Source organism: Lepidochelys kempii, chromosome 1, assembly GCF_965140265.1.
Source record: "Lepidochelys kempii isolate rLepKem1 chromosome 1, rLepKem1.hap2, whole genome shotgun sequence".
Lineage (NCBI taxonomy): Eukaryota > Metazoa > Chordata > Testudines > Cheloniidae > Lepidochelys > Lepidochelys kempii.
In genome coordinates this window covers 131,339,725-131,353,768 of record NC_133256.1, presented here as the reverse complement: position 1 = coordinate 131,353,768, position 14,044 = coordinate 131,339,725, and the positions used below count along the sequence as shown (strand labels likewise).

The window sequence follows — 14,044 nt, the reverse complement described above, 5'->3', positions numbered from 1 at the left end:
GAAGGGGTGAGGGCTCCGGCTAGAGGTGCGGGCTCTGGGGTGGGGCTGGGGATGAGGGGTTGGGAGTGCAGGAGGGTGCTCCAGGTTGGGACTGATGGGTTCGGAGTATAGGAGGGGAATCAGGACTGGGGAAGGGGGTTGGGGTGTAGGGCTCAGGGGTGCAGGCTCTGGGCAGTGCTTACCTCAAGCAGCTCCCAGAAGCAGCAGCATATCACCCCTCCGGTTCCTACACGGAGGTGCAGCCAGGCGGCTCTGCATGCTGCCCTGTCCACAGGCGCCGCCCTGCCGCTCCAATTGGTCAGTTCCTGGCCAATGGGAGCTGTGGGGCACCACTTGGGGCAGGGCCAATGTGTGGAATCCCCTGGCTGCCCCTATGCATAGGAGCCGGAGCGGGGACATCCCGCTGCTTCCGGAAGCCACGCGGAGCAGGGCAAGCCTCTGACCCCACTCCTCTGGCTGGAGCGCCAGAGCAGGGCAAGCCCCAGACCCTGCTCTCCAGTGGGAGTTTGAGGGCCGGATTAAAACATCTGGGGGCTGGATGCAGCCCCCGGGCCATAATTTGCCCACCCCTGGTCTAAGCCAACGGGTATTTTGTTGGTGGAAAGCAGCGGCGGTATGATGATGGTTCATTTTGTCTGTGTCCCATTCAGAGTTCAAATTGGGGTAAAAATAAGCAAAAAGCAGTGCTATTTTCCTGAACTCCACCCACTTGGGAGGATAAAATGGGATGCCATTCTTAGGAACCTGTGCAGCTGTTCAAAGTATGAACGTATTCCACCCTGCTAGGCTCCTCAGGCTTGCCTGCTTTTCAGTGTGGTTCAGGTACACCCATGAACAGGATGACATTAAGGCATAAACACAACGAGTATGTGCTTAGGGCCCTAGGTTTGAGAGTCATGTGCTGACATCAGAATCCCAGTTTTCATTTAAAAATATGATGTTTCTAATGCTCACGGTTGTGAAGAAAATCTTGAAAAAACTCTTTAAGTATTATTAGTGAAACAGTGTCTGCCTCAGTCTAAACACAGACTGCAGCAGAGTTAGGAGCAGCAACCACGGGGGAGGAAGGCAAGTGGCCTCGCATTCACTGCCAAAGCAGAACATAGTCCCCCACCCGCCTTATATCCTGAGTGTCCAAATGGGATGAGGGGTGAGGAGCCTGGCTGGGTGTACAGCTTGGCCTATATAAGCAACAAAGATTGTGACCCTCTCATTACTGCACTTGAAGAATTTGGTTTTTTGGTTACCATTATCGCTACAGAGACAAATACAATGGTAGGAGCACTATTTAGCCTCTAATACAAAATTGCCAGCTAGAATCTCATTATAAAATCTTTATTTCTCGTGGTGGCCTGTAATTACAGTAACTTGGATGCAGGAGTCCTGAGTTTTCTCTCTCAGTGTTTGTTGTTTGAACAGGTCATGAATGGCTGACAGGGCCAGATCAACTAAACAGGGATCCTAAAGTTTTGTGTGCCTCTCCCCCATGTATTCTTACACCTTCAGTTCTGAAGATGGCATATTGTGAATGGCTCGGAGAGAGCAAGTTTGCAGCATCCCAAGGTGGTGCAAGCACTTGTTTCACAGAGCCAGCTGTCCCCAGGTTGCTCTGCAGGGTCTCCCCATAGCCTACGTCTTCTTAACTTTCAGGCCTCAGCTCTTCTCTCAGAATGAGCAGCTGGCACAGCAGCAGTTGCTAAACACATGCCATCTGGCCAGCTGCTCCTCAGGGACCTTCTCCCCTCCCAAACTGTTGCTGTTCTTTTTACTGTCTGTCCGGCCAGCTGCTTATCCAAAACTAACCCCCAAATTTGCTGCATGCTAACCCATGCCCTGTTGGTTGATACAGCCCTAATTTGGCCTCCTCAATCCCTTTGTGAAATTTTATTGGAGAGCACAGTACCAGGTATTACCACTCCCCAACACAGAGAAAGCCAGAACGGCCACCTGGCGTGCTGTCTGACTGCTTCTTGGGTGCCCCAAGAAAAGGCTACAATTGTTAGTGAAACTCCCTCAGTTTAAAATCACTGCAATAGTTATGCAGCTAGAAAGCAGGGAATGGACAAACCGTGGCTCAGAGACCAAACGCAGACTGCAGAGATATATGATGTGACTTTTGTGACTTGCCTCATTTCTAATACCATAATGTGCTCTCTTCTCAGACCAAGAGGGAGGTGGCATGAGAAGATATGTAGCCTCTTCAGGCCATACCTCCATACTAAAATTGGGACTTGAGAGACTTACACTCGACTAAGGGATTTAGCCACACAATTTCAATGGGAGCTGCAAAATCCCCTATATAGCTTTGAAAATCTAAAGCAGGGAAGCCGCACTCTGTTTCATTGATCTTAACTGGGTGCAACCTTGAGGCACCTGGCTCGCTGGTAATGTGGGCAAAGCTTTGGCACCCTGCTCAAAGCAGAAGGCGCACACTGCTTCATTTTACGATGTCTCGCTGAGCTTGCAGTTTGGTAAAGCTTGTTTAGTCTTGTACCGGGAGATGACAAAACACTGACTATGTCAGCACTGTAGCATGCACCGCCGATATGTAAGGTTTACATAGGAACTGTTCTGACTATGCCCATGCTTTAATAGCTTCCAGGAATGATACCATCACAGTTCTGTCTTATTACAACTGTTGGGTGAACATTATGCTGCTGCAAGAGCATTATTCAAACCAAAGTCCACCTGAACACCAGACAACGGGCGCCGTGCTTTTGCTTACTTATTGCATGTGCCCCATTCTCCTCTCCATTCACAGTGGCTTCTCCGTTCTTTGGTGTGTTGTGCTGGGAAACAACTGTTGTGGTTGCTGCCGTTGTCGCCGTCACGGCTGCTGCTGCTGCCGTCGCTGCTGCTGCTGCACTGGCTTGTTGCTGAGCTAGTTTCTCTCTGAACGCCTGTTGCCTGGTCTGTACCACGTCAGGCATCACAGCGTCGATCAGAGACAGTGACTCTATGGGCCTGCCGTCAAATACTGTACCATCCTGGGGAACAAAATAAACAGGGGGGGAAATTGCAGGCTTAGAATCTCCCCAGTGCAGAAAGGTCTGTAGAGAGGGGAACATCAAAGAGAAACCAAACATATGGGTAGCGTGAGGTTACAGGACTTGGATATGACCAAAAAGTCAGAACACTAGAGCTCTCTCTTATGTAGAAATACCGTATGTGGATGGATAATTGGTTGAGAGGGTATGTAAATTCAGGCACATAAGCATTTGAATTTATAAAAGAAAACAGAGTTATGCAAAGCTTAATTATCTAAATCTTGCTAGAAAAGTTTCCCTTGATTTTATATTCCAAAATAAAAGGGTCAAGGGGTATGTGGAGACACAGACAGGGGTCCAATTGAGAGGGTATGTAAATTCGGTGTGCACTTTGATAAATAGTTAATGTTGGCAATTATATTTTCATAATTAGACTTCTGGGATACTGCACCATTGAGATTAATGGAAAAGTTCACACTTCTCTGAGCTATTGTTTTAGGCACCCTGCAGACTCAGAGAAAAACATAATTACATCAGTTAACATTCGGTTGAAGGTCATCTTCATAACCACAAGTGGGAGAGATTTAATTTTTTTAAATACCAAAGCAAGGTTGCAAGCCATCCCAGTCTGACTCTTGGAAATAGATGTAACTCATCAGCAGAAGGTTTCTAAAATGGCACTACAAAGTGGTGAGAGATTGGGTAGGGGAGGTGGTAAAATGAAGTAGCTGGGAAACAATTCTCACTTTATAACACCCGTCCACTACCTCAACAAATTAAAAGCTGAAATCTAAAGATAATAATTTGGCTGGCTAGTATGGACTTGTTGGAACTATCATTTTCAGCCGACGTCTTCCCCTTCTCCTCGCAAGATACGCGCACTAGTTCAAACCAGATTTTCCAGAGACCAACAGAAAAAGAAAAGACTTTTGGATAAATAACCTGAGTTTAAACGGACTCAGGGCCTTTTTCCTGATCCAGCAAAAGAACAAGATTTCTGGTCCACTGAAGGCCCCAATCCTTAGGGAAGATTGGAAGGACTTGGCCTACTGAGGCCCAATAAGACAGGGTGCTTTTTCTGAGCTGAAGCTGTTATGAATTTGTAACCCCAAGGTAATGCCTAAGGTGGGAGGGTTGAAGGACTTATCCTGCCAGAATCCTATCCAGAAGGCATACATTCCTGGTAAACTCATTAGCATGCATGCAGGTTCTTTTACTGTTTTTAAAACGTTTTTTTCTGAAGTGCTTTTTATCTTAAGAATAAAATGGGCTTGCTTAGCTATATCTTTGCAGTACATATATCTGCTCACAATCACTATCAGTCTCTGAAGAGAAACGAACGGGTGTCCTTGGGCAACCTGTCCATGCTGGGACAGTGAAGGCCGGGAACTGTGCAGCCTGGAAATAGCTCAGTCAGAAGGGAGCGAGATTTGGGTCTCCAGCCAAGAGAGGGAATAGCTGGGGAGCTAGAAGCCTGAGAATGGGTGCCCTTGCTGGACCACAGAGGGGAAATACAGGTGCAGCTTCCTTGAACTGTGACACATGGCATATGAAACTTTTAACTAAAGGCACATAGGGTTTGATTCTGTATTTATTGAAGGCAATGGCAAAGCTCCTATTGACGTTCATTGTGGAGGATCGGTGCTAAGTAGGGTTGCCAACTTTGTAGTCGCACAAAACCAAATACTCTAGCCCCGCTCCTTCCCTGAGCCTCGGCCCCCCCCACCCCCCGCTCACTACCTTCCCCCTCCCTCAGTGGCTCAGTCCCCTCCCACCCTCACTCACTTTCACTGGGCTGGGGCAGGGGGTTGGGGCATGGGCTTACCTCGGGCGGCTCCCGGTCAGCAGTGTAGCAGGGCACTAAGGCAGGCTACCTGCCTGTCCTGGCACCGTGCTGCACATGTCCTGGAAGCAGCCAGTAGGTCCGGGTCCTAGGCGAGGACCTCCATGCACTGCTTTCGGCCGCAGGCACCACCCACTCCAGCTCCCGTTGGCCAGGAACTGGCGAATGGGAGTGTGGAGCCAGTGCTCAGGGCGGGGGCAGCACATGGAGCCCCTTGGCCCCCTTGCCTAGGAGCCAGACCTGCTGGCCGCTTCCAGGGCACAGCGTGGTGCCAGCCAGGACAGGTAGGAACTAGCCTGCCTTAGCGCTGCAGCACCGCTGACTGGACTTTTAATGGCCTGGTCAGCGGTGCTGACCAGAGCCGCCAGGGTCCCTTCCGACGGGGTGTTCCGGTTGAAAACTGGACCCCTAGTCACCCTAGTGCTAAGAGCACCACAGTCTTAACTAGGCCTCTGTTTCTGCATGCAGAATATTGTGGGCACAATAATAGTCATTACTGTAGATGTCTAAGAACTTACTAAATACTTGCTGATGCAGTTGGACACTTAGACATATATGTCTAGCAGAACTGCAGGCATAAAAAATAAAGTTGGAATATAAAACTCAGGCCCATTACTGTACACAGAATTTTAGAATCAGATCGTTGTCCCTGATTTTGTGCCAGAATGGAGACAAGGGATTTACAAGCTGTAACAGACAAGAAGCTGAGGATTCCCCATAGCGCAGGGGTGTCCGTGGCAGGAACAAAACAGTAGAGAAGGCATGCTGGCTTGGGTAGGAGACATTTCTTCCCACCACACATTAGAGAAGGTGCATATTGGTTGCTTTCTTATTACTTTTTGCTTGTGTTGCCTTTTTAGATTGTAAGCTCCCACTCTTTAAAACAACCACCAGCAAAAATAGGTGATCATTGCTGGCATGAAAGAAAATGCTGAGGCATTTTAGGTCTAGCTCTAACCTTCTTTGAATGGCATAATTGGCAAGGAAATGCTTCCAAATCCCTCTAAGTTTTGTCTTCTATTGATCATTTCAGAACTCAGTGTCTTTGTGTGAGCATTTAAGTATGAAGTGCAAAATCAATTCATTAAAATAAAGGTGGAAAAATTATATTTGCAATTATAAAGCATAATTATATTAAGGGACATGAAATTGGAGATAAACTTATTAAGTAAATTAAATAGCACAATTGGACAAGAGAATTCATAATTAGTGTTTTCAGTTTGAATAAGTTAAAACACAGTGAAGCATACAAAAATGTGATTATTGGTGTTTTAAAAAAAGTATAAAAGCACCATAAATCTTGCGACAATGAACATATTTTTAGGGCATTTTCCCAATTTGGGCTGCGATCCGGAATAAGATCCACTTGGAATGACTCTCGCATCAGCACAGAGGCCAAACTGTCAATGATGATGTCCATAGGTGCAAGGGTCCACCCACCTGGATCCAATTACAACATGTTTTGCAACATCTAATTGCAAAATCTTAAGTGGCAGAAAATCAGAACAAATCCCTATGGGTGTTTTATTATTACAAACACATCAATGAGTAATCTGGCATTAATCTCATTGCTTTTATATTAAAAATATATATATATAACTGCTAAATATTGCTGGTTCTATTGAGAGAGTAAAATAAACATAACACTTTACCTCAAAAAATGAGTGATATACAACCATGCCCTATCTTACAGAATACAAGCTCTTCCTCACCCTCTTTCCCCCGTCCTTTTGTTCTCACCCTTGTGGCTCAGGCACAAATATTTTACAGTCAAAACAGAGGATAGCTTTCATATGAATTAATATATATTAAAGATTCCCACCACCCACGTAGTACCTGATAGAGGTAAAAATGTTCCCCTCCCTGTTTTAAAAAAATATTTATTAGCTTGGGTATTATAATGGATTTTTCCATGCCTGCTCAAAGTGCATGGGGTGGGAGAGTGGATGTGCACACGGGAAATTATTATTTATCTAGAATCAAGATCTTACTTAATTAAAAGTATACATGGTGAGTATTGTGTAATATAGTAAGACCTGGCTTGTCTCATTTCCTTTTGCTGTGGCACCATGTTTTTAAGTTAGGCAGGGCAGAACTTTCCTGTCTAGTCCCTTTGTTTTACTGAACAGTCCACCTTGTTGGGAGCTTGCAGCTTGATGGATTCAACAGTAGAGTCAGTATTAGAACTCAGGAATGCCTTGATTTTTGTGCCTTGCTCAGTCACACCATTTGGCCACCATTGGCCATTTGGTCTTTCTAGGGCTTGATCCAAAAGCCCACTGAAATCAATGGGAATCTTTCCATTGACTTCCATGAGTTCCCTAGCACTTGCTGGTAGTCTTCTCTGCTAACAGAGTATGCAATCGAAGTTTTAAGATACAATGCAGATTTTCCCCATTGAATGCTTGTGGTTTAGAAAACAAACACTTTTTTTTTTTAAAGGACATAAAAGGCTCCCTTGTGTATTTAACTTCTTTACTTAGGCACCAGTAACATCAAAAAAATCCATCCTCCAAGATACAATTGCAAATGGAAAGTATCTTAGAGCTTTTTCAGGTGCTTCTGTGGGGGGAAATGTATTAAAATGAAATGATCTCCAGACACCTCAGAAGCTGTCTCATGTTCATCTGATCTGTTGAGTTCAACCGAAAACGTGTGATTTCATATGCCAACTTCTAGCACGTTTGTAAATTGCAAAAGTGCACTTCCCGCTTGTGGCAATGAGTGTACTTACTTCATTGATGCTGATCTCAGCCTCCACATACTGCAGGCCTTTCTGAAGAATAGAGATGAGGGCAGCAGGTGGCACTAGTGTTCCATTGATGTTAGACTGACTAATGTGGCTTTCGATACCAAATGTAAAGGCCGAATGGGAGAAACCTGAAAGCAGGAAAGGAAGCCATGATATGAAATCTGAACTCATCAACGTGATAGGCACCCTTTTCAATCTAAAAATATACTGTTTAAAACTGTGAAAGGCACTGACACAAACGGAAAAATACAGTTTGATTGCATTGGGTCAGTTAGGTTAACAGAGCCATCTTACTGTTTCTTCTTCCCCTCCTCTCCAGCCACATTTAATTTGTAAACAAAATTTATACAGAAATGAAAAGCCTACATGATCAATGTTCAAGCAAAAAAATATACCATTTACAACAACTCATGCTGGTGGCAAGTGCAGCTATTAAAAACTTGACTCAAAGCTTCTGTTTCCTCTCTAATTTAGTATCAAACCTTTCAGAAGCCAAATACTTAAATCTTTATCAATGCACAGGTTGCATTTGGCCAAGGCATACTTGCAGCTCACACAGGGGAGCCATTCTCTTACAGAAGATAAGAAATAATCACTTCTCTGCCCACAGCTCTCATTACCGGCTATAATCTGACACACAGAGCGTAGTCATTATAATATGAAACAACACCAAAAAGATGGAGGCCACTCTCCTGGATCTATTTTCTGGAAGTGAACAGTAATAGCAAAAATAATGAATTGGAATGTATCACATCACAGATGACAAGCCAGTTCACTGGCACCACTCCTCTGTTAACTATAAGCCTTTCTCGTCCCCATTTAATTTTTGTCGTCTTCCTAGGAAACAGCTGATAATTAAGCACTCTGCATCTCAAATTAAAGTCTTTATTGGATAAACGTTGAAAGAAGGAGCTGCAGTTTAATCACAAGGGGAAACTAGTCCGAAGTGTTGCTTTGTGCAAGAACAAGCATTACAACCTGGAAAAGTACCTGGACTGTGCATGTGAGTGGACGTGCAGGAGGGGGAAGGGAGAACAGGATGTAGATATAACTGTAGGAACCCATTTATCACCGCATTGTCTCCAGAGCATTAATCTCACATTAAAAGCCTTGAGGAAACCACCATTGCCATGTCTCAAACAGGAAAACCCTCATACTCTCCGTCGACTAGACGAGTGGGAGAAGAGAATAGCAACTCTCAAATGAAAATACTTCCGTTATATATATCTACACCTCTTCCCCCTGTCAACAGCGGTTTAATTTACAGTTTTGTCCGTTGAGGGATTTCCCCCCATACCAATGCTCTGTCCAACTATGTGTGGGGAGTGGGAGGGGACTATGGAGTTATTCCAGAATTTCAGGAGGGTTGAGCGCTCTCTCTCTCTCGTTGAAAGATTATTTTGGCAACCAATCCAACCAACTATGATCCCAGTTAGTTGGATCAGTAGCAAAAAGAAACTCAGAAGTACAATCTCCTCAGCCCCCTCACACACCCACCCATGAAATTGAAATATTTGCTTTTTAAAGTTCCTTGCCTTTCCCCTCCACCCCCATTCTGTTATTTGTCTTTCCTTCCCCCACATCTTGACTTCTGCCATTGTCTCCACATGTTGCCCCATGTTCCCTGTTCCTTTTGGGTGTCAACATGTATGCTGAAGAGGTTCAGCTCTGGCTACAAGCCTAGTTCTGAAAAAGAATAATGGGTGAAGTAAATCACAGAAATGAGTAAGTGTGTGATCTTATTTATATCACCTTGGTCCTTTGCTACTGTGTCCTGCCCTTCTTTTGTTTATTTGCTGCCTGGCTGCCCATCAGATTAGATTGTAAACTCTGCAGGGCAGGGACTTTTTCTTATTTGTTTCTTCAAATGTGTAAAGCATATTTCTGGCTGGTGCAAAAATAAGTAAATAAGTGAGCACAGTTAGCCTGTGCTGGTGTGTGTCAGTCCAGAGCCCTGGTTTCATAACAGAGTCGCTTAACACTGAAATCTCCATATCTATGGTGTGTGACTATCCAATATTACCCAAACAGGTCCTACTTTATTTTAAATTTGTGCACATTATAACATTATTTTTTAAAGTAGGCTCTTTTCAGAATGGTGTCATTGATTTCATGGCCAATCTACTCATGCACTCATAAATGGAGAGTAATTGGGTGATTAAACTGTGGGTCAAAAAGCATTAAAGTTCACACAGAAGTTACTTTGTGATCCTGACAGGTAAGGATTTTTTAAGTGGTCTCTGGCGCAATCAAAGGACAGGTGGCATTAAAATTCCAAACCACCAAACTACTGCAGCAACAGATGTAAAGCTACTAGTGTAGATATACACTAGGTTTCTTTTTAACTACACTTTTGCACCTGTTATTGCAGCCCCTTCTCCGCTGGCTGTTGGCAGGCTGAGGGTTATACCTTGGGCCAGCAGACTGTAGGCTTTAATTTGGGCCTGCAGCTAATCACCTTGCTCAATACTGAGGGACATGACACATCACTGAAGGCTGCTAACTCATCATCACCTGCTCGAACATGAAAATGCACTTATTCAGCATGCAGAAGTCACATTAATACAGACAGCTGCAAGTTTTTCATTTTACATCCTGAAAACATTAGGCAGGGGAAGGGACTTGAAACCTGGATTTAAAAACAGATGTTTGGCTTCTAGCTTATATGAATATATAGCATCTCTGCAGATGTTTAAATAACATACCATTACAAAAGCAACTGCCAGACAACAAAAGTCATAGCTAGGGCATCATTGCAAAGCAATATTCAATCTTTTGAGCATCAGCCATATTAAAGAATCAAGACAGCTTTCCTAACCTTTTAACAAAGAAGACTGTAGTCTGAAAATCAAGGAGTTTATCAAACAAAGGTTGGCTGAATGAACAATGTCTGATGTCATAATCCCTTTTAGAACCGTCTTGAAATTAAACTGTATGTTTTAAAAAAGAAAAAAAAATTCTCTCCTCCTATACTTCTCCAGCAACATTTTATAAAAGTAACAGGGAAATGGACATTTTATACAGTGTATGCTTTTGAAGTATAACTCACACAACAGGAAAACTGAATGAAGCTGCACACACGTCAGGTTTCCAATGACATCGTAAATCACTTGAGCTTTGCTTTTATGGTTACCAGATGTCATCAGAGCTCTTTGATGTTTGTGTGCAGTATTACATAGTAGTGTTGTATCTCTCTATATTTCAGCCACATACAGAGATGATCTCCATTAACCAAAGGAAAGTTTCAAAGGTTAGCTATTTAAATGGTCATGTTATGTGGAGTTAACTTGGCCCCTCTTCTAAGATTCAGAAACCCATATTAAGGAGCTAAAAGCCAAGAAACTGGAACACCACTCCCTCTGATGACTGTATGCAGATTGTTGAGGCAGTTGGGGAGGGGGAGAACAGAGACAGAATGTGCTCTGCAAATGGTAGGTATGATTTGATGGGGACAATGTGAATTTGTAATTGACTGAAACCAGACACTGTAACAGTACAGAATAAAGCGGGAGAGAAAAGTTGTTGAATCTGTGGGCTTGGCTACATAGTGACACTCAGGAAAATCAATCCAAATTAACTAAAGGTGTGAATTTAAAGTGGATTAGTTAAACTGCATTAAACCCCTGCGGACATACTCATAAGTAGCCTTAATTTGGTTTAGCTTAATTGATATAAAACTAAACCGAATTAAGGCCACTTAAATTCCGAATGAGGCCATGTCTACATTACAAAATTAAGCCAACCTAACTTGCATCGGCATACAGCTGCCACAGTAACTACATCGCTTGTGCATGTCTACACTTTGCTCCTTGGGTCAGTGGTGTGTGTCCTCACCGCTCATGGAGGTGGAGTTAGGAAGTTGCAGCAGCAGGGCATTTATATTGGCAGGAGCAAAATTTAAGTGTAGACACTTCTATAGTTAGTTTGACATAAAGCTGCCTTACTCTGTAGTGTAGACAAGACCTGAGAGTGTCCACACAGGGTTTAATGCACTTTTCATTAATTTGATTAGTTTTCCTGAGTGTCCCTGTGTAGACAAGTGCTGTGTCTCCATGTGTATTATTTCCCATAAACTGGATTTAATTTTCATCATTGTAGTAATTCCACATTGTTCCATAAATTATTATTAATTTGTTATCTTGTAGCACCAAGGAAATGGGACCATGTTGTATTAATTCCTGCACAGACACGTAGCAAGAGATTGTGGACCCTCTGAGGTTGTGACCATCATTAAAGAGGTAAGAACAGTCAAATGGAGGGAGAGGGGGAACATAATGCCACACACGAGTTTCTTTCCTCCTCTCCTTCTCCCAGTTGAACTGGCTTGTCATCTATGAGTGACACATTCCAATTCATTATTTTGCTATTACTGTTTGCTTCCAGAAACCAGACCCAAAGGAGTGTTGTCCAACTCTTTTCATTTTTTTTTTCGCCATATTGTGAAAAGAGGAGAAAAGGTAAACAATCAAAATATGCGTAATTTATACATACATTATATACCTTTTAAAAAACACAGCAGCTCTACATTGGCAGCTCCTTAATATAGCCATTATTAGTTAGCTGATGTCTTGTAGGAATCGTGGAAGAACTGGGCCTTGAAAAAGGATTTGATGGAGGACAAGATAATGGGCTTAGAATGAATGCAATGGAAACAGAATTAAAAAAAAAACCCTAAAAATGTTAATATAAGGGCTACTTTGAAACAATGCATATTCCCTAATTCACACCAAAAACATATGTGTCTGACAATTTCACAAAATTCATGTTTTAGGCATTTTGCTTCATCCTCAGAAAGTGAGATAAACACGAATTTTCCTCTAAATTGGTTATACATTTTCTCATTGAATATGGTACTTCTTAAAACAGTTTTTGTATGTAATATTAAAGGGATTGGGTATGTCAATTAGCTGTTGCCTTTTTAATGAACACAGTTCTGTTCTTCATCGGTAAACTGTCCATGTTGCAAGCTTTTTGGGGCAAAGACCTTGTCATCTTAAATTTCCTGTAATGCACCTCGCACACTTTCGGAACAGCAGCAATGCATTTCCAAAACACAGAGAGAATAGTGGGAGAAAGTGATGCTGCCATGGCAATCTAAGTGAGAATTCCCTCTCTTCTGTGGATTTAGGTCTCAGCTGAAATGTGAGGTAAGGATTTTTACTTATAAACATACAAATGAGGTGCTGTTGAGTATTATCTGTCCTAGCTGATCCAGTAATCATAAATTCAAGTAGCTGACATACATTCAGAGCACCTTGCTCTTTCTGACCCCTTTAACTCTGTAAATAGCTGTCTAGTGTGCAATACTATCTTACGCGACAACAGCTATTGTACATTCTGCCGCACTTGGATGGGTGTACAGGATGACACAACTGCTCCTTGGAAGCAGTAGCTTCTGAAGCATCACAGGCCAAGCCTGCCATCGTGGGGGTCCTGGTTAGAGCTGGCTGAATTATTTGCTTAGTTTAGTTTTTATTTGTGTTTGTGAACTCCTCCAGAGCAGACTACATTTATTTACCATAATTTTCAAATAGCTTATAAAAACAAGTTTTAGCCTCTAGGTTTTTTGCAAACTGTTCATTTTAATTATTCACAGCGGGTGACTTGTCACCTCAGCACTGTTACTGCTCCCTGACTGAATGACATGGAGAACGAGGAATTATGACCACCAAACTGTGCATCGTATCTACTGAATATTCTTGTGACGGACCAAATCCCAGGTGTTTGTATGAAGAGCAGTCATTCTCCAAACATTTGGGAATAAAAACCCATTCTCACAAATGTTTATATAACTCATACTAACAAGGTGGTTCCTCATATGGAGATTTGTGTGGCTGTTCCTGCTTTTGCACTCGTGATCCTAGTCCTGTAGCTGAAATAGTAAAGGCTGATTGATGCTTTTAGATCCAGAGGTCCTGGGTTCATCCTATAGAGACCACCTAACAAGTGAATTTGTTACATTTGTTAATAATGGGGAGAGGAAAGGGGAAGAATGAACCCTGTCAAACTGAGCAGCCACTTGGAATATAAATGAATATTTGCCACATTCTTTTAGCAGGGTTTAACCAGCTCTATTCATAGTTAAGATAGCCAACATTTTAAAAATTTATTTATTGAGACCATGCTTTTTCACTGAACCCCCATCCCATTTCTTCCTTTTCTCTTCCCCAAAAAGCATTTTTGTTCCCTTAAAAGCTATTTGACAGGTAGGGGATACAAAAAAGAGCAGGGTTACAAAATGGTTTTAAACTAACTCTGGTTTTAAAATGGCTCTGGTTTGCATGATCCTGGCAATTTGGGGATTCTGAGTGCATGAATATTTTTTTAAGCAGCATAAGCACTGGCACCAAGACTGTGAATTTAACTGTTGTAAAAAATTGTGTAAGAGTGGAATGTGTATTAGGAAGTTGGCTAGTACCACAGGCTGCAGAAAAAAATTATCTGGGTATGAGGGGGTAAAAG

The 14,044-nt window shown here is 42.9% G+C and overlaps 1 protein-coding gene across 7 annotated transcripts in view; it reads right to left on the bottom strand.

Moving 5' to 3' along the window:
• TBL1X (transducin beta like 1 X-linked) overlaps positions 1 to 14,044 on the bottom strand; it is a 255,239-nt gene that overhangs the window by 26,990 nt on the left and 214,205 nt on the right. For all 7 annotated transcript variants that reach the window (XM_073354501.1, XM_073354510.1, XM_073354483.1 and 4 more), the window contains 2 exons: positions 7,565 to 7,710; positions 2,726 to 2,987 (listed from right to left, as the gene is read on the bottom strand). In XM_073354501.1, coding sequence (XP_073210602.1) covers positions 2,726 to 2,987; positions 7,565 to 7,710 — 408 coding nt within the window. The remainder of the gene's footprint in view (positions 1 to 2,725; positions 2,988 to 7,564; positions 7,711 to 14,044) is intronic.